At 46.5% G+C, this 18,453-nt stretch overlaps 1 protein-coding gene across 1 annotated transcript in view; it reads left to right on the forward strand.

Annotated features, from left to right (window-relative positions):
- The first annotated feature begins 8,913 nt into the window (after window positions 1-8,913).
- The window catches only part of LOC144822379 (L-threonine dehydratase catabolic TdcB-like), a 189,853-nt gene continuing 180,313 nt past the window's right edge, over window positions 8,914-18,453 (forward strand). Inside the window, exon 1 of the mRNA XM_078679827.1 lies at window positions 8,914-9,048. Within this exon, the coding sequence (XP_078535953.1) occupies window positions 9,044-9,048 (5 nt within the window). The 5' untranslated portion in view covers window positions 8,914-9,043. The remainder of the gene's footprint in view (window positions 9,049-18,453) is intronic.

Consider the following 18,453-nt stretch of genomic DNA (forward strand, 5'->3'; position numbering starts at 1 on the left):
GGAAAACCTTCAAGGAGATGATTTGCTTCCTAAGCCCCGTTGGGCTGTGCGACCTCCCGGGCAGCTACTGAACCAACAGAATAAGGCGCGCCTTACACATTTCTGCCATTGTCGTCCGGAAAAAGGCCTCCTGCTATTATCAGTGGCATACATTTGATCAACGCACTTTATGTTGCTCGCGAAATCTACTTGTTCCAAACACATCGATTTTTTAAAAACATTTCTTGCAACAGGTTAAAATTTTACATCCGGTGCAACCACATTCACCAAAACACGTGAACGTGTATTTGCTCGATATACCTTCTATTATGTATGCGGTGTTGAAATGCTGTCAGATTTTTTTTCTTTGAGGGTCGTTATTGGTTAATATTTGAAAGTATTTGTCTGTTCCCGTCCTCTATGTAGTAACGTGAAATGCTGTCTGACTTTTTTCTTTAGCCGATGGTTATTAGTTATGACTGAAATGGATTTGTCCGGCCCTTTAATCTGTATGGTATGCAAAGTCGGCATATGGAGGGTACCAAAATTGTCCCGAGCCGAGTCCCGGCGTAACCTAGACTTCCAGGATGTGCTGGACAAGCTTGCAGACATGGGGATTGCTATCCGTGTGGCTTCTCCTTAGCTGGTGATGGAGGAGGTAAGTGGGGGGCTACTCTCAGATGTTTATTCTCTCTTTTCTAGGTTCAACATGGCCCGTGGCGATTCCCTTCAGCGATGTGCACCGCTGTGCACGGAGTTGTTCAGGCAGGTATGTATGTTGATTTTAGTTTATGTTAGAGGTAAGGCATATTTTTATTTTTACACTGCACTGTCCTTTTACTGCTGCACTCTCTCCTCAGCCTCTCCCTGCGCCATCGAATCACTGCTGCACTCTCTACTCAGCCCCCCCATCCAGGCTGTAGCCCTCACTCCTCCACTGCACCATCACTCACTGCTGCACTCTCCTCAGCCTCTCACTGCACCATCCCTTCACTGCTGCACTCTCTTCAGTCTCTCACTGCACCATCCCTTCACTGCTGCACTCTCTCCTCAGCCTCTCCCTGCACCGTCTCTTCACTGATGCACTCTCTCCACAGCCTCTCCCTGCACCGTCCCTTCACTGCTGCACTCTCTGCTCAGCTTCTCCCTGTACCGTCCATTCACTGATGCACTCTCTGCTCAGCCTCCCATTGCATCATCCCTTCACTGCTGCACTCTCTTCAGCCTCTCCCTGCACCGTCCCTTCACTCATGCACTCTCTGCTCAGCCCCCCATTGCATCGTCCCTTCACTGGTGCACTCTCCTCAGCCTCTCCCTGCACCGTCCCTTCACTGGTGCACTCTCCTCAGTCTCTCACTGCGCCATCCCTTCACTGCTGCACTCTCTCCTCAGCCTCTCCCTGCACCATCCCTTCACTGATGCACTCTCTCCTCAGCCTCTCCCTGCACCGTCCCTTTATTGCTGCACTCTCTCCTTAGCCTCTCCTTGCACCGTCCCTTCACTGCTGCACTCTCCTCAGCCTCTCACTGCACCATCCCTTCACTGCTGCACTCTCTCCTCAGCCTCTCCCTGCACCATCCCTTCACTGATACACTCTCTCCTCAGCCTCTCCCTGCACCGTCCCTTTATTGCTGCACTCTTTACTTAGCCTCCCCTTGCACCGTCCTTTTACTGCTGCACTCTCCTCAGCCTCTCCCTGCACTGTCCCTTCACTGCTGCACTCTGCTCAGCCTCTCCCTGCACTGTCCCTTCACTGATGCACTCTCTCCTCAGCCTCTCCCTGCACTGTCCCTTCACTGATGCACTCTCCTCAGCCTCTCCCTGCACCATCCCTTTACTGACGCACTCTCTGCTCAGCCCCCCATTGCATCGTCCCTTCATTGCTGCACTCTCTGCTCAGCCCCCCCCATCCAGGCTGCAGCCCTCACTCCTCCACTGCACCATCACTCACTGCTGCACTCTCTCCTCAGCCTCTTACGGTACCGTCCCTTCACTGATGCACTCTCCTCAGCCACTCACTGCACCATCCCTTCACTCTCTCCTCAGCTCCACTATACCGTCCCTTCACTGTTGCACTCTGCACCCTCCCTTCACTGCTGCACTCTCTGCTCAGCCTCTCCCTGCACCGTCCATTCACTGATACACTCTCTGCTCAGCCTCCCATTGCATCGTCCCTTCACTGCTGCACTCTCCTCAGCCTCTCCCTGCACTGTCCCTTCACTGCTGCACTCTCTGCTCAGCCTCTCCCTGCACCGTCCATTCACTGATACACTCTCTGCTCAGCCTCCCATTGCATCGTCCCTTCACTGGTGCACTCTCCTCAGCCTCTCCCTGCACCGTCCCTTCACTGGTGCACTCTCCTCAGTCTCTCACTGCGCCATCCCTTGACTGCTGCTCTCTCTCCTCAGCCTCTCCCTGCACCATCCCTTCACTGATGCACTCTCTCCTCAGCCTCTCCCTGCACCGTCCCTTTATTGCTGCACTCTCTCCTTAGCCTCTCCTTGCACCGTCCCTTCACTGCTGCACTCTCCTCAGCCTCTCACTGCACCATCCCTTCACTGATGCACTCTCTCCTCAGCCTCTCACTGCACCGTCCCTTTATTGCTGCACTCTTTACTTAGCCTCTCCTTGCACCGTCCTTTTACTGCTGCACTCTCCTCAGCCTCTCCCTGCACTGTCCCTTCACTGCTGCACTCTGCTCAGCCTCTCCCTGCACTGTCCCTTCACTGATGCACTCTCTCCTCAGCCTCTCCCTGCACTGTCCCTTCACTGATGCACTCTCCTCAGCCTCTCCCTGCACTGTCCCTTCACTGCTGCACTCTGCTCAGCCTCTCCCTGCACTGTCCCTTCACTGATGCACTCTCTCCTCAGCCTCTCCCTGCACTGTCCCTTCACTGATGCACTCTCCTCAGCCTCTCCCTGCACCATCCCTTTACTGACGCACTCTCTGCTCAGCCCCCCATTGCATCGTCCCTTCATTGCTGCACTCTCTGCTCAGCCCCCCCATCCAGGCTGCAGCCCTCACTCCTCCACTGCACCATCACTCACTGCTGCACTCTCTCCTCAGCCTCTTACGGTACCGTCCCTTCACTGATGCACTCTCCTCAGCCACTCACTGCACCATCCCTTCACTCTCTCCTCAGCTCCACTATACCGTCCCTTCACTGTTGCACTCTGCACCCTCCCTTCACTGCTGCACTCTCTGCTCAGCCTCTCCCTGCACCGTCCATTCACTGATACACTCTCTGCTCAGCCTCCCATTGCATCGTCCCTTCACTGCTGCACTCTCCTCAGCCTCTCCCTGCACTGTCCCTTCACTCATGCACTCTCTGCTCAGCCCCCCATTGCATCGTCCCTTCACTGCTGCACTCTCCTCAGCCTCTCCCTGCACCGTTCCTTCACTGGTGCACTCTCCTCAGTCTCTCACTGCACCATCCCTTTACTGCTGCACTCTCTCCTCAGCCTCTCCCTGCACCGGCCCTTCACTGATGCACTCTCTCCTCAGCTTCTCCCTGCACCGTCCCTTTATTGCTGCACTCTCTCCTTAGCCTCTCCTTGCACCGTCCCTTCACTGCTGCACTCTCCTCAGCCTCTCACTGCACCGTCACTTCACTGCTGCACTCACTCCTCATCCCCACTGCACCGTCCCTTCACTGCTGCACTCTCCTCAGCCTCTTACGGTACCGTCCCTTCACTGATGCACTCTCCTCAGCCTCTTACTGCACCATCCCTTCACTCTCTCCTCAGCTCCACTAACCGTCCCTTCGAACTCTCTCTCTCACTACCTCACTCTCTCTCTCACTACCTCACTCTCTCTCTCACTACCTCACTCTCTCTCACTACCTCACTCTCTCTTTCCCTAACTCACTATCTCTCTCACTACCTCACTATCTCTCACACTACTACACTATCTCTCATTCACTCTCTCTCTACCTCAATCTCTACCTCACTACTCAACTCTCTTTCTCACAGCATCACAATATCACTACCACAGTAACTATCTCTCTAACACACAACTTCACAACTTCACTCTCTCTATCTCACTACCTCACTCTCTCTACATCACTACCTCACTCTCTCTACATCACTACCTCACTCTATCTATTACTATCTCACATCTCTGCTCAGCCCCCCATTGCAGCGTCCCTTCACTGGTGCACTCTCCTCAGCCTCTCCCTGCACCGTCCCTTCACTGCTGCACTCTGCTCAGCCTCTCCCTGCACTGTCCCTTCACTGATGCACTCTCTCCTCAGCCTCTCCCTGCACTGTCCCTGCACTGTCCCTTCACTGATGCACTCTCTGCTCAGCCCCCCATTGCATCGTCCCTTCACTGCTGCACTCTCCTCAGCCTCTCCCTGCACCATCCCTTTACTGACGCACTCTCTGCTCCGCCCCCCATTGCATCGTCCCTTCATTGCTGCACTCTCTGCTCAGCCCCCCCCATCCAGGCTGCAGCCCTCACTCCTCCACTGCACCATCACTCACTGCTGCACTCTCTCCTCAGCCTCTTACGGTACCGTCCCTTCACTGATGCACTCTCCTCAGCCACTCACTGCTGCACTCTCCTCAGCCTCTCACTGCATTATCCCTTCACTGCTACACTCTCTCCTCAGTCCCACTGCACTGTCCCTTCACTGCTGCACTCTCTGCTCAGCCCCCCATTGCATCGTCACTTCACTGCTGCACTCTCCTCAGCCTCTCCCTGCACCATCCCTTCACTGACGCACTCTCTGCTCAGCCCCCCATTGCATCGTCCCTTCATTGCTGCACTCTCTGCTCAGCCCCGCCCCCCATCCAGGCTGCAGCCCTCACTCCTCCACTGCACCATCACTCACTGCTGCACTCTCTCCTCAGCCTCTTACGGTACCGTCCCTTCACTGATGCACTCTCCTCAGCCTCTCACTGCACCATCCCTTCACTCTCTCCTCAGCTCCACTATACCGTCCCTTCGAACTCTCTCTCTCACTACCTCACTCTCTCTCTCACTACCTCACACACTACTACACTATCTCTCATTCACTCTCTCTCTACCTCAATCTCTACCTCACTACTCAACTCTCTTTCTCACAGCATCACAATATCACTACCACAGTAACTATCTCTCTAACACACTACTTCACAACTTCACTCTCTCTATCTCACTACCTCACTCTCTACATCACTACCTCACTCTATCTATTACTATCTCACTCTCACTGCCTCACTATATCACGACACGCTCGCTCAAATTCACTACAACACTCTCTCACTACCTCACAACTTCACTCTCTCTCTAACTCACTGCTTCACTCTCTATCTCACTACCTCACACTCTCTCTATATACTACCTCACTATTTCTATCTCACTATCTCTCTCTCACTATATCACGACACACTCTCTCTAAAGTTCACTACATCACTCTCTCACTACCCCACAACATCACTCTCTCTAACTCACTACTTCACTCTCTCTATCTCACTACCGCACTCTCTCTCTCAAATACACTAACTCACTTTCACTCTCTCATACACTACCTCACTCTCTCTCTAGCTCACTACTTCACAACATCGCTCTGTTTCTATCTCAATACAGCACAACAACTCTCACCCTCACTACCTCATTCTTTCACTACCTCACTCTATATCTACTTCACTCTCCCACAAAACAAAAATAACTACATCACTACTCAAATTATATCTATAAAACTATCTCACTCTCTCTCTCACTAACTCTCTCCATAACATCACTCTATTTCGATATCACTCTCACTACCTAACTATAACACAAGTCACTCACTCAAAAAATAACTACAACACTCTCTCGCTGACTCACTCTCTATCTCACTAGCTCACAAGTTCACTCTCTCTCTCCAACTCACTACGTCACTCTCTATCTCACTAACTCTCTCTCTTTCTATCTCACTAAGTCACTTTCACTCTCTCTTACACTACCTCAATCCTGCTCTCTCACTACGTCACAACATCACTCATTGTTTCTATCTCCCTACCACCAAAAATCACTCTCCATCACTAACTCCCTCTTTCACTACCTCACTCTCTCTGTCTCACTACCTCACTCTATCTTCCTCACTCTCTCTCACTACCTCACTCTCTCTCACTACCTCACTCTCTCTCTTTCTATCTCACTAAGTCACTTTCACGCTCTTTCACTACCTCACTCTCTCTCTATCTCACTACCTCACAAACTCACTCACTGTTTCTATCTCACTACCTCAGAACATCCCTCTACCTCAATCTTTCACTACCTCACTTTCTCTGTCTCTCACTACCTCACTCTCTATCTACCTATCTCTCACTACATAACTCTCTACCTCACTATTCCACTCTATCTCACAACTTCTCTCTCTCAAAACATCACTACCTCACTCTCTCACTACCTCACTCTCTAGCTCACAACCTCACGTCACTCTCTTTCTCTAACTCACTACCTCAATCACTCTCTATCTCACTACCTCACTCTTTCTATCTCACTAACTTACTTTCACTCTCTTTCACTACCTCTTTCTCTATCTCACTACCTCACAACATCCCTCTCCCTCACTACCTCACTACCTCACTCTCTATCTACCTCACTCTCTCTCACTACCTCACTCTCTCTATTTCAATACCTCACTCACTCTCTCTATCTCACTACCTCACTCTCTGCTAATGCAATAGGTATCACATATGCAAAATACAAAGCTAATGCCAATACACATGACAACGCCATTTATTTAGGGATACAAAAAAGATAAAAAAATAATGAGCAATTCCAATAGCTCTACCTATAATATTGCCGAGACCATTGCATTGTAAATGCTTGTTTAAAATTGGAATTGGAAAAATTGGTCCGAAATAGAACCTAGCATTGAACTTACTAAACCAGTTCTGCAATGGTCCTTTATAAGGATTACTCAAACAAAACGCAAGATTCCCTTCTCCTTCTACTCTGAAAGCATGAGGATTAGACATTTCCTCCAGGACCATAATCCTATACATATAAATGCAACAGGAGAGCTTACGGGGTAGCGGTTGGATCCCAAAAACCGTAAAACGATTAGAGGTTGGCCCTCTCTTTTACGTAGTCAGGAGACAGGTAAACTGTATCTGAAAGCTCAGAATCAGAAAAAAAGGCAATTCCTTCCATCATCTTTGTTGTGTTTGCTAATATCTGGCGGTTGCCTAGGGTACGATCAGCAGGCAGTAAAGTTCTCTTGTCAGGTGGTCGAAGTGACATAACTTTGCTGTGAGTAGGGGCACAATAGGGCTGGCACCTTCGAAAATGTAATGGGTGGCACTGATGGATACCAAAGTACTATCACTGAAAACAAAATGAGGCCCCGGATACTGATGGTCACTGGAGCAATCTGAATAGATGGGCACCCGTGGCACTGCAAAGCAGTGGCATTTGTGGTTATTGAGTCTGTCTCCACTGGTTATTATTGGGCAGCTAGTACCCTAGGTACTGTGGTGGATTATACTCACGCCGGCCACTAGCATTGTTGTCCACTTAGGGAACTCACAATATGGGCACTTATAGGGGCATATTATCAAGGGCTTTATCTCCGCTTTTTGGGCTTTAAAAGCCAAGAAAGCGGAGATAAAATGATCTCCCTATTACCAAGCTGTCGCTAACACCAGTTAGCGACAGCTAATAGGAGATAGTGACCATCTTGGGCCCCGCTTTGCATGTCAGTGATATTTATCACTAATGACATGCAAAGTGGGCGTGCCAAGATGTTAGCGACTGGAAACAGTCGCTAACATCGCTATTTCCTATTACCAACTTTTGGAGATATTCGCGCTAAGCGCGAATATCTCCAAAAGCTAACACCTGCCCAGGAGCAGTTCTTAGCCATGTTATCCAATGGGAGGTGGATAACATGGCTAAGAGCATTTGCTCGATAATGCTTGAATATCGCTGACTTTTCAGCGATATTCATGCATTGCGGCCGTTTTTTATGGCATTTGCGATAAACCTTGCTAATAGCAAGGTTTATCTGCGATAAAAATCGCCGCTTTGCGGCGATAATTTTTGTCTCTAAACAAGTTAGAGACAAAAATTATCTCTATTGGTTGGTAATATGCCCCATAGTTCCTACAAAAATCACAAAAAAAACAGGCGCCTCATTTAGAGTCCTTCAGAGATTAAACAATGCACACTAACCCCGTTACTGGACATTTTGCAATTTAAGCTTTAAATGTAAAACTGTTCTGGTGATGATGCTGTTTTACCACTTCAGTGACACAGTATAAAACTAAACAAAAATAATTTCCATTACTATAAGCAAAACCTGGTGGTAATTACATAGGATCATGCACAAAATTACGTATTCATGTTACTACATGTTGTACTTTATTTATTCCTGCATTTTGCCAACATAGGAGGTAAAGTCAAATGATTGCATTACTTCACAATGGAAACAAAGGGGCATATTATCAAGGACAGGCGATACATTATCGCTGCTTTTATCGGCAGGAAACTGCCGATAAAGCGGCGATAATGGCCTTGATAATATGCTCTATGAATTCCAATCGAAGCCCATGTTAGATGTGTTCACATCTAACATGGGCTTCGATTGGAATTCAGAGCATATTATCAAGGCCATTTTCGCCGCTTTATCGGCAGTTTCCTGCCGATAAAAGCGGCGATAATGTATCGCCTGTCCTTGATAATATGCCCCAAAATCTTGAAATATTTGGGCTTTCTTTTTTGCTTTTATGGATAAGCAGAATGAAAGTGCAGGGTTCAACTTGGTTCAGGATTTTCTTTGAAATCTAGTATTTGTACGCTTGTGTGTTCCATTTTAAATCTTTGACAAGAATCAAAATGCCTGGGGGATAAAATCAAGGTCTGTATGAGCTATTCAGTATTCACGGTGGGGCCTCGAAATCTCAAGGGCTCTTTAAAGGGTCCGAAAGTAATGTCCCAGTAAGAGCTCATAGGAAACATGGGGAATGTAGAGGGGGCGGAGTCCTTGCAGCCACCGGGTCCAGTGGAACGGAAGTCACTCTGCAGCGGGAGGAGGGACTCCACTTAACGTCGAACTGTGAGCCTGGTCTGAACCCCATCGGCTAAGTCAACATGCAGTAAGTCGGGTTTTAAAATGAAAAGAACTGCGTCTGTTCACCACAGAACACGCGCTGTTGTCTTATTTTATTGCTATGAAGAGGTTAGTCAGCTGCTTCTTGCTTTATTGAAAGTTCCGCAGAGCATTGTATACAAAGGCCAGTTCGATAGACTTTGCTCACTTCAGGGAAAGATTAATCTCTAATCGGGGTTTTTCTTGCCAGTGTTTACATTCGTTGCATGTAAGAAAATAATACAAAATATTCACGTGATACAAAATGTTACATATGTTATGTATTTTTCACTGCAAGGTCAAGTCGTGAATAGCTAGTTAAATCCAGTGGTCGAAGTGCATTAAAAACAAGCATTGTCAAAGGCAATAAATCTCGCTAATGCAATTGTGTTTTAGCCAAGTTGTACACTAGTGTGGCTGCTGTTCAGCTTGGCTAAAAGTAAGTGTCGTGAAGCGGTGGAGTAGATTGGAGTGGGGCAGACGGGTAGATTGAGGGTAGAGTGGAGTGTATTGGGGTAGATTGGAGTGCGGGAGTTGGCCAGATTAGCATGGTAGATTGGAGTAGGGTAGATAGTATTGGGTGGGGTGGACTGTGATATATTGGGGTAGATTGGGTTGGAGTGGGTTAGCTTGGGGAAGAGTGGAGAACATTGGATTGGGGTGGAGTGGAGTGGGGTAGAGTAGGGTGGAGTGGGTTAGATTGAAGTGTGATAGATAGGAGTAGGGTAGATTGTTGTAGATTGAAGTGGAGTGGGATTGATTGAGATGGAGTAGGCTGGAGTGGAGTTGGATAGTGTGGTGTGGGGTAGATTGGGATGGGATGAGGTAAACTGTAGTTGGGTAGATTGGGTTAGGGTTGGGTAGATTGGAGTGAGTGAAGTAGACTGGAGTGAAGTTTATTGAGGTAGATTGGAGTGGGGCACATTGGATGGGGTAGATTAGAGTATGTTAGAGTAGGATGGAGTGAGGTAAAGTAGACTGGAGTGGGGTGGATTTGAGTTAAGTGAGTTAGAATGGACTGGAGTGGGGTAGATTTAAGTGGTGTGAGAAGTGGAGGGGGTAGATTGGGTGGACTAGAATGGAGTGGGGTGGGCTTGATTGGGTGGATTTGAGTGGGTTGATTGGAGTTGGGTAGATTGAGTTAGAGTGGTGTGGGGTAGATCGGAATGGGGTGGGTGGATTGTAGTTGGATAGATTGGAGTGGAGTCGAGATTTGAGTGAGATAGATTGGGTAAGAGTGGAGTGGAATGGGGTAGATTGGGGTGGTGTGGGGTAGATTGGGTCGATTGGAGTAGGATATATTGGAATGGCGTGGGGAAGTTTGGAGTGGGGTAGATTGAAGAGGGATGATTGGAGTGTGGTAGATTGGAGGGGGTGGGGTAGAGTGGGGTGAGGTAGATTGCAGCAAGAGTGGGGCGGAAGACGGTGAAGTGGGGTAGAATGGGGTAGAGTAGATTGGAGTAGGGTAGATTGGAGTTGGGTACATTGGAATAGGGTACATTGAAGTGGAGTGGGGTGGGCTAGATTAGGGTAGACTGGGGTGGAGTGTGTTAGATTGGAGTGGGGTAGATTGGAGCGAAGTAGAGTGGGTTAAATTTGGGTAGGGTAGAGTTTGGTAGAGTGGAGTGGGCCACAGTAGGGGAGTGGGGTAGATTGGAGTGGCATGGGGAAATTGGGGAGGGGTAGAGTGGAGTGGGGTAGACTGGGGTAGATAGGAGCAGAGTGAGGCAGATTTGAGTGGAGTGCAGTAGATTGCGGTGGAGTGGGGTCTGGTTTATTGGGTTAGACTCAGTGGAGTGGCGTAGTGTGGAGTATGCATGGTGTGTTAGCACACTGCCATTACAGAAACACATTTCAATTGAAATGAGCATTACATTTTCACTGTATACGGTTGTACGGCACACAAACGATAATGTGTGCAAATGTCATTACCCAGTGTATTGATGTTTTTTGATCATATTCAAATATTTGTTTCCATCACACTTCAAAGTTACAAAGAAAATGTGCTTCGTTTGTACTAATTCTAATATATTCTGAAAGATCAGCATAGTTAATTTTTTTGTGTGCTAGGAAAAAAAAGAACATGCATTCTTGTCTTACATGGGTGCTCAGCAGGATTGTCGCATAAATTCTCTCACTTTGAAGTCAGAGAAAGAAAAATAAACATCAGGCTCCCTGGAAAAGTGAGCCTGACATTTGTCATTTGTCTTTAGAATGTACAGAAAATGTGACAAGATAAGAGCAAGATTTAAAAGCCTGTTTACAGAAAGCGAGTTTGTGGAAGAATACAGTAAACACTGATTAGACAACAGGAGGCACAAACGAAACCTAGACAGCCTAACGCAAATAAAGTCAGCAAATAGAAAGCAGCCAGAAAGTGTGAGTTACAAACGGCAAAACCAAGGTAAGCAACAGGTGGAATGCATTCCTAGGTCAACTTTCTGAAAGTCCTCAAGATGTCTTTAGCAAACCAGACAGCTGTGCTGTCTGGCAGGCTTTGACCTACAACGTATGGAAGCTGTGATGCTGTGCCCAATGGGGGTGGGGTGAGTGAGCCTGTGGACTGGGTCAAAGGCAGGGCTAATAAAACTAAATATTCTGACACTTTTTTTGTCTTTCCTCTTAAGGTAACTACATATAAAATAACACACAGCTTAAATGAAACATAAATGCAAGTTAAATTAAGCAGTGGGAAATGTACATTATGAAACCTCTATTACTTAATGCACTGCAGAGGTCAGTGTGTGTAACCAGAGAGCCACAGAATTGAATTGGTGGTGGTGGTGTAGTGGAGAATATGGACTTGTGTATGTTTATTGCTACGAGGGCCCAGTCTGTGACAGAAAGCACTGTGAATACATGAGTCATTATTTTAAACTTGCATTACGCACAGTAAAAGGAAGCTGCTACAAAATGTATAAAAAGGTTTAAGATAAAAAAGTGCTTCTAAAATATAGATTTTTGTAACACCAAGACTGTATGTAGTGTATTTGTTATACCTGTCTTTTAAAAGCACACACTTCACAGCTCAGCCTGTAACTCCCTTGCAATACCACTCAAAATGCATAAACATGCGTCTTCAGGAATCTTCAAGTGATTCCATCAATTAAAGCCAATACCAGCTAGAAATCACCCTCCACATTTTTAGACTGACCAGTTGTGCACATTTACATTTCTTTCAGGCAAGTAGGCTCCCTGGCAAAGAAGTTTGTTTAGCGACCTGCCCCTCCATCGGTTTCACAGCACAGGAAAACCATTGTCTTACACTTGAGCTGAAGCATTGCAACTGCTGGAATGAACCATTGGTTGTCTTTTCATTAAAAGTAGGGAAACTGTTTTTCATAAATTAAAAAAGTATGGGCATGTCGTTCCCCACAGATCCAGCCCACGTCAAGGTTAAATTGCTGTCATAGAAATGTGGTACTTGTAATTCTGGGTTTACCCTGGACCACAAGTGCTAGAATTCTAAGAAAAAACGAAATTGGCCTAACTAGTCGTACACCGATCTCAGAAACTTGGCAGCTACTGCTAATGCTTAGTATGTTCAAAATGTGTTTGGCGACCTCCAAGGCGGACTATGTACCCTGACTGCTTCCACCGACTCTGATGCTCTTTGTTTGGTGTATCCTGTTGGTGATATGGCCTTATGACTTTCCGCATGAACGGAGCGGGGGAGAGAGAAGAGTAATAGGACTTAATGTACTAGAGTGGATTCAAGATTTTGATGTGATGCTACACCGGTTGTAATTCAATGTTACTGCATTTTTGCTCTTTTCCTGCAATAAAAATATTTTAGGGAAAAAATGCATTTGAAGACTAGTAGCTAACTCATTGTAGTGCAGGCAGCCATTTTCATTGGATATTTCTGCTACAGTTTGACCCTGAGCAGTCTAAACCCTAGTAATCTGGCATCCTCAAATTGGGCCGAATAGCTGACTTCTTAAACTGTTACCTTGCCCAGTGAACAACAGTCCATGTACACCTTGCACTATCTGCTGAGACACAGCCAGTCAAATAGTCACATGAGTGAACTGAATCAGGTGGCAATTCCATGAGAAATTAACCCTTTAAAAATTGTTTCTACCCGATCTTGCTGTGACGTGAGGAATTTTGGACATTTGAATACGCATGCTCACTTGTACAATTCTAGTCAGAAAAAGTACCAGTTGGTACTGGTAGATGCAACTCAGTTCTGATATATAGATGCAACTATAAGGTACAGAAGCCAATAGCTTTCTTCAGTGTTCTTGGGAAGGGGGATTGATGGCATTTAGCAGACTGTCATAGGAAAACTTTAGTCCAGGCACTAGTTATCAGTAGACTGGACTACTGTAATGGGCTGCTCATTTCCACCAATGAAGAACAACTGTGCTGACTACAGGTAGCCCAAAATACAGCGCCCAGACTAATCTTGAATGCTCCACCCAGAACCCCTTCACGTCCTCTATTGAACAAACTTCACTGGCTTCCAATTCGCCAGAGGGTGAAGTTCAAGATATGTTGTATAATCTATAAATGCCTGTTGGGCACTGGCCCCAAGTATTTATCTGAAATCTTCAGACCCTATGAGCCTGGTCGCTCTCTCCGTTCTCAGACCCAATCCTTGTTACAAGTACCACGGATTAAGAAGGAAAGACAGGGAGGCCGAGCCCTCTCGTATCGAGGCCCCACTCTCTGGAACTCCCTGCCCCTTACCCTCAGGCAAAATCCCAATTTAGCTACCTTTAGGAAACGTTTAAAGACTCATCTATTCTTGACCATGTAGACATCCTGCATTGCCTAATGATCTTTTCTCTGGACATAGCTTTGGTATGAACAAAAGCGCGGAGATACCCCTCCGGGGGTCGAATTCTTGCGCTATAGAAGCATAAAAATAAATAAATAAATGGGAGCAGATAGGATTTGCGGTTGTCCCTCCAGGACATGTTTTCAAATGTAGCCAAATAATTCATTTTACAGCACAGTTTTCAGTTTTATTGGCTAAAATGCATAGGTTTTTGAATGAGAAGCACTTGAAATATTTCAGTATTTACCAATCTTACACAATGCCGAAGTGCTTTATTTCTCTCCAGCTGCAAATTAAGATGGCCTATTTTATATTGATACAAAAGGGGATGATGGACGGAGCTAATGAACAACTCAAACACTCCCCCCCCCAGTCAAATGATCTGGGTTTAATCCATCACCATTCTTTAGTTCACTCAGCCACCCCAGTTCAGACATGGCTATATGCAAATCAGTCTGACCCTGCGCCTTATGGGAACAGTCCAGCCCGAACTGCCAAGCCATGTCTTCCCTGGACCAGAAACAAGCATCCTGGGACCGGTTTCGGATTCATAATCCTCATCAGCCAGGCTATCTTGAATCCAGTGGCCAAGTGAACAAGTTGAACATTTTCAGCAGTGCGAAGCTGTAGGCTATAGCCAACAAGTCTACCACAAGGCCAGATACCCTTTCTGAGAGGAGCTGCTGAACATGAGTTGCTGCTGCTGCGAAGAATGTAGCGGGAGCTAACTCTCAGTCAGGCCGACTGACAATGCACCTTGGGTGGATCGGCGAGCAGGTAATTCCCGGTCTCCTGTTGGTTCTCAGGCCACTTGTTGGTGGAAACATTTTAAGTCCCAAGTTTCTGTTTTTAGCTCTTTGGACAACTTTAGCACCACTTCCAAAGGTCCAGGACTGGTGGGGCACCACTGGGAGGGCAGGAATCAATTCAGGCAGGGTCCATGTGCGGGTTCAAGGCTGTTGGAGCTTGTTGTATCCCTCTAGCTCAGAACAGGAAGCCAGCCAAATAACCCTTGTAGTCACTCTAGTAGGCGTAGGTTCAAGCAGCAAGGCATGCCTCAAGCAGCAGGGCAGACCTCTGAGGGTATAACGCAAGCTTCAAGCAGCAGGGCAGTCCTCTGGTAGCAGCAGGGCAATCCTTTGAAGTGCAAAGCAGTGCTCAAGCAGCAGTTCAGTCCTTTGAAGTATGAGGCAGTCCTGCTGGGGATGCTCATCAGATCCCCTGGAGACATGTTCTTCTGAGGTTCTAATATTATACCTGGTGCCATCCTGTGAGATGGGAGGTATTTCCAAGTCATCCCCCCATCTCGGTCTCGAATTTTCCTTCCTTCCCTGCCCATGCTTTAAGTGGTCTAGGGTAACAATAGGCTGGTGTCAAGTTCCTCTGTGAGTGTGCTGGAAGTTAGCTGTTTAAAATGTGAGTGGGACAGAGCACAACACCGCCCCATCCATCCTGGCATGAGGGCTCATCCTGCCAACACATAGTTTCCCTTTGTTTTACTGTCTTGGAGGAATACACAAAAGGCTAACTGCCAACTATTCACAGTCCTGTGGCATAGGATACAGGCACCAAATGGTTTGGAGAAGAAAATGTCAACATACTAAATGAATTACGTGTAAAATTTGTTTAAGTCATGGCAAAGAAATAGCCAGGGCCTAGATACTAAATATTGAAATTGGCCCATAATCTGCTGAAAGAAAAAGCAGAAACAAAATATGGTGGTCAGATTTTCTTTCTTTTTTTAAAAACGTGCCTTTCGTCCTATCTGGCCATCAATATTGGATGTAACCACTTATCATAATACCTTACTAAAACTGACATTATCAGAATTATGACTTACAGTCCAACTTTACCATTAAAGGGATTTTAAATTGCAATTCTTTTGAGACGAAACATTACATTTCTGCCTGTTCCCAATCAAACGTTAGGCCTTAATGAAACCCTAACGTTATCCTATATGAGAGGTAGGCCATGCTGCAGTGTTAACAAATGTAGCAGTTTTTCACTAACAGGACATGTAAAACATAAAAGTACCTGTCAAACCTTTTAAACATACTGCACCCTGCCCGTTGGGCTGTTTCGGGCCTACCTTAAGGGTCACTTATATGTATTCAAAAGAAAGGTTTAGGCTTTGCAAAAGGCTTATTTTGTCAAGTCAAACTGGCAGTTTAAAACTGCACATGGGCTACAGTGGCAGGCCTGAGGCATGTTTTAAAGGGCTACTTAAGTGGGTGGCACAATAAGTGCCTCAGGCCCAAGAGTAGAATTTAATTTCCATGCCTGGTTTATATTTTGTACCCTTTACTAGGGACTTATAAGTACATTCAATGTGTCAATCGGGTACAAGCCAATTTTACCATGTTTTAAGGAGTGAGCACAAGCATTTTAGCACTTGTTAGCAGTGGCAAATTGCATTGAGTCCTTAGCCAACAAGATAAATTCCAGCAAGCAGGAGGTGGATAAGGCAAGAAGTTAGGGGGAAGACCACACCAAAGGATGCCAGGTCTAACAGGTACAGTTATTAATGGGATAATTACTCTGTGACAGAACTAGCAATTCCCAGCAAATGCTATTCTCCGTGGTAAGGAATGTATGATCTTTTTAGTGTAAACCCAGGCCCCTTGTCTTATCAGGAAACTAGTGTGTACAGTTCTTCTGGTGCCACCCTTTCTGGAGTCTTACCCACCACAGGAAATATGACTTAGTTTGTGATAACGTATCAATTTCTCTAGTCACAGTTCCCACAACATTGTTCCTTTGCACTGCACCTTAATCTTAAGAGTCCTGGGGGGATCGGTTTGTTTTTACCAGCTGCAGGAGGACACTGCACAGCTTCCTGCATGGCAAGAGCAAGTGCTCTGACTCAGCTGCAGCCCAACTCAGCCCAGCCCATACCGTTGAAATCTCTGGCCTCATGCCAAGTTTGCAGGCACACACTTCAGCCCATAAGATAGGGGCAGGCGCCCAGGAAATACGATGGCTACACTCTGCCAGTGCAGCCCAGGTTCAGGCAGGTCCTTCTTGGTGGTTCTTCCTTGAGCCCAAACAAAGCCACCCATCCATACAAAGAGTAAAGCCCACCCCGGTCACATGCTCCAGCAGTCATTGATGAAAGACTGATGATTAAAGAATACATTCTGATAGTAGTGCTTACTCTCTCATGGTACTTTGGTTTTGATTGGGATGACTGTCTACATAGGGTCTCGATTCTTCTGCTACCCCAACAATTATAGGTGGTTGGTTTCCACACAAGGATCACCTGAGATGCAGTGGCGATCTCTGTGATTGTCTTGGCATTCATGGGCACTTAGTTTCTTGGCATAACACAAGGTCTCAAGGCCTCAACCAACAACTTGGAAAAGCATATCATTTTCAGGGTTTCTGCGGGCTGTGTCCCGCTCTTTCTGTCTTGGCTCTCAGGGCCCTTCTTTCAAGGAGCTTCTTCTTCATGCAAGGGCTCTCCAGCGCCCCTCCTCAGTAGTCTGGTACATGTCTCAATGAAGGTCTTAGGCAGCTACTCCTGGCAGTTTTACAGTACTTTCCAGGTTCCTGATCCCAAATCTGGCAAAGAGTTGGCAGTCAGATGTCACAATCCTGGCACACAAAAGAGTTTCTCAGTCTCCATTGCTTTGGGACATCGGATTCTGGTAGAGAAATCCTGACTGGAATATTCTGCCATGAACGTACACAAAATTTACAGACTATGTTTGTGAATTCAACAAATCCACTTTCTGACCATTTTCAAGAAGTTCCTGACTTTTGTGTATTCCTTTCAGACTTGTCTAGAGACAGTCTTTAATTTTACAGTGTCATCAGGATGGTGTGGTGGAGTTGGTATTCGGCTGCCAGAGGATCCCAAGTGGTTATTCAAAGGCAACTGATGATTTACTGTTGCCAGTGACCTTGGCACATTAACTTTGCACGACCACCAGTATGAAAGGTCAACCCTAGTTATATTTGCCATTAGAAGCATGCCTTTCCAAGCACTCTGCGCTTTTAAAGGTAGGAGAATTAAGTCATACCCCATACTTTCTGATAGATCCGATCAGGACCCACTCCATCTCTATTTAGGAGCCAGACATCAACTGGTGAACATACCAACACTCAATGGGGCATATTATCAAGGGGGTTTATCTCCGCTTTTTTGGCTTTAAAAGCCAAGAAAGCGGAGATAAAATTATCTCCCTATTACCTAGCTGTCGCTAACACCAGTTAGCGACAGCTAGTAGGAGATAGCGACCATCTTGGGCCCCACTTTGCATGTCAGGGATATTTATCACTAATGACATGCAAAGTGGGCGTGCCAAGATGTTAGCGACTGGAAACAGTCGCTAACATCGCTATCTCCTATTACCAACCTTTGGAGATATTCACGCTAAGCGCGAATATCTCCAAAAGCTAACACCTGCCCTGAGCAGTTCTTAGCCATGTTATCCAATGGGAGGTGGATAACATGGCTAAGAGCATTAGCTCGGTAATGCATGAATATGGCTGACTTTTCAGCGATATTCATGCATTGCGGCCGATTTTTATCGCATTTGCGATATACCTTGGTAATACCAAGGTTTATCTGCGATAAAATTCGCCGCAGCTCAGCGGTAAATTTTGTCTCTAACCAAGCAATAG

This window comes from Lissotriton helveticus, chromosome 1_1 (genome assembly GCF_964261635.1).
Source record: "Lissotriton helveticus chromosome 1_1, aLisHel1.1, whole genome shotgun sequence".
Classification (NCBI taxonomy): domain Eukaryota; kingdom Metazoa; phylum Chordata; class Amphibia; order Caudata; family Salamandridae; genus Lissotriton; species Lissotriton helveticus.